The sequence below is a fragment of the Rhagoletis zephyria genome, unplaced genomic scaffold, assembly GCF_001687245.7.
Source record: "Rhagoletis zephyria isolate East Lansing unplaced genomic scaffold, Rhagoletis_zephyria_1.1 Rzeph_scaffold_32821, whole genome shotgun sequence".
NCBI lineage: Eukaryota > Metazoa > Arthropoda > Insecta > Diptera > Tephritidae > Rhagoletis > Rhagoletis zephyria.
In genome coordinates this window covers 1,787-3,856 of record NW_016189876.1, presented here as the reverse complement: position 1 = coordinate 3,856, position 2,070 = coordinate 1,787, and the positions used below count along the sequence as shown (strand labels likewise).

General features: G+C 40.1%; 1 protein-coding gene across 1 annotated transcript; it reads right to left on the bottom strand.

The window, feature by feature from the left end:
- Window positions 1-462: 462 nt before the first annotated feature.
- Window positions 463-1,410, bottom strand: LOC108354016 (uncharacterized; the record flags this gene model as incomplete). Its single annotated transcript, XM_017605210.1, has 3 exons — window positions 463-586; window positions 645-1,194; window positions 1,293-1,410. Coding segments are annotated over 3 exons (792 nt in total), but the record flags the coding sequence as incomplete, so codon positions are not given.
- Window positions 1,411-2,070: the final 660 nt, after the last annotated feature.

The window sequence follows — 2,070 nt, the reverse complement described above, 5'->3', positions numbered from 1 at the left end:
TTAAAATTTCATATGGAGGGCTGAGTGGAACATCTATCTATCTTGGCAGACGGTTCAAAAACTCCCTATCCAAAAATTTGTTTGAAGGGCGCCCTATTTCAGAATTTGATTAGAGAACGCCCTATTTCAGGATTCGACTTAAAGACATCCCGTCTCAGCTGCCGCTTCATAAACGCCTTATATCAATGCATTTGCAACATATTTTCAGTTGAGATAGGGCGTTTTTGAACCAAATCCTGAGATAGGGCATTTTTCAATCAAATTCTGAGATAGCAGATTATGCAGCGAAGTTTTGATGTAGGACATTCTTGAGCCATTTTGATCTTCCACTCAGCCGTTGAATAATTTATGAACTTTATTAAGCCTTCGGCATATCCTAAGACAGCACGTCCTTACTTGTTTTTTTTTTGTTTTTTTTTTGTGGTATTGTAAATTTATTGTGCCGTATTTTTAATTTTTTTGTCAAACACAGCCATTTGGTTTTGTGCTTTGACAGTTGCTTATGTCTGAATTGAAATATTTCCCTGCGGGACATGACATTATACGCCCAACCAAACCAGACACGGAATTCAAGCAATAAAGATAGCTAAAAGAAATAAAATTAAAATTAATAAATCGCAAGCAAATTTAGCCTACTCTCTCACCTGCTGCAACCACTGTCCGCTGTATTGGGGTAACGTCCAACTTGCGTGCGATCGGAACACGATGCTACCGGAGATTGACTAGACGAGGTTGGTTCTGCGTAGGTTGTTGCTGTTGATGATGTACCGGTTGATGTTGCTACCGTCGTCAAGGATGGCGTAGGCTGAAATATCACCGTAGTAATAGCCGAGTCATCGTTTGGTGGGGCGTCCACGGCCACACCAACATCACACATATCGGTTACATCCGATAAGCACTCACTAACACAAGGCGTCTGACCACTATGCGCCACCGACGTGCGACACACCATTCCGCTCCGGCAGGACCCGCGTACACTGGTCAGATTGTTGTTCGTGCACATGGTGAATGTGGTGCGGCTGGTGCAAGTGTAGGCGCCATTTGCAATGCCTCGACATTGGCCGCACTGCTTAGTATCGCCACAGGCAGCCTGTATATTGGGATTGCTGGAGGAATCGATGCAAATTCGGCCCAGCGCGGTACACACTTCATTGTCATTGAGGCAGTTGTATGTTACGGTTGTGTCGGGTATGCCTGGCGTGTGGGTGAAATAAATGAGTGAAATGCATGAAATTTTCAATTGGAGGGTTTCTTTTTAGGAACAGATTGGTTAAACGTGCGCTTCAGATTACCGTTAAAACAAAGTTGAAATGTAATGTTGCTGGCGCAGGCGACTCCATTGCCGTTGCAAACACTACACACCGCATGAGACTCATGTTTTGCCAATATTATCACTAAAGCAATTGTGAGCTGAACGCAAAGCTAAGATATAATTATATTACGAATATTATTTCTTCAATGTCTGAGTAAAGTGGATCTAAAAATTCAGGAAGATACTATACCTTCATTTTCCACATTTTTTTTATGCGAGGAATATCGCCTTGGTTGAAGTTAAGATGCTTTACTAAATATGTTTCGCCTGAATCTAAGCATTATAAGGAGTTTAACAAATTTATGAACTGCTCAAATATATCCACATACGCATCGCACATGTTCTTCGAAATAATGCTAACTCAAAGTTTTCCGTCTATCAGAACACATAAAAAAAAAACAAAGTATGCATTTTCAAGCTATGCTATGCATACTAGGAAAGGAGAGTTGGCTGTCATGCTTGCAATAATAACATTGCTCCATTCTTTGCTACTTGTCTTGGTCTTTGAACATTTTTAGAATATAATATCAAAATTTACAAATTTCGAAATATCACACTTTTGAAGACTACGTGCGATATGTATAAAGATAAAATTTCGTAGGTCGAAAAAAAATTAGATAACCACCTTTGATTAGCTCAAAGTATCAACAAGCTACTAACAAGTAAAGCTGTGGGGCAACTTTAATTTAAGGGCGCGTACACCAATACGAATAAAACTAATAAATATCCCACTGGGAAAATAGGTAAGCACCTTACGA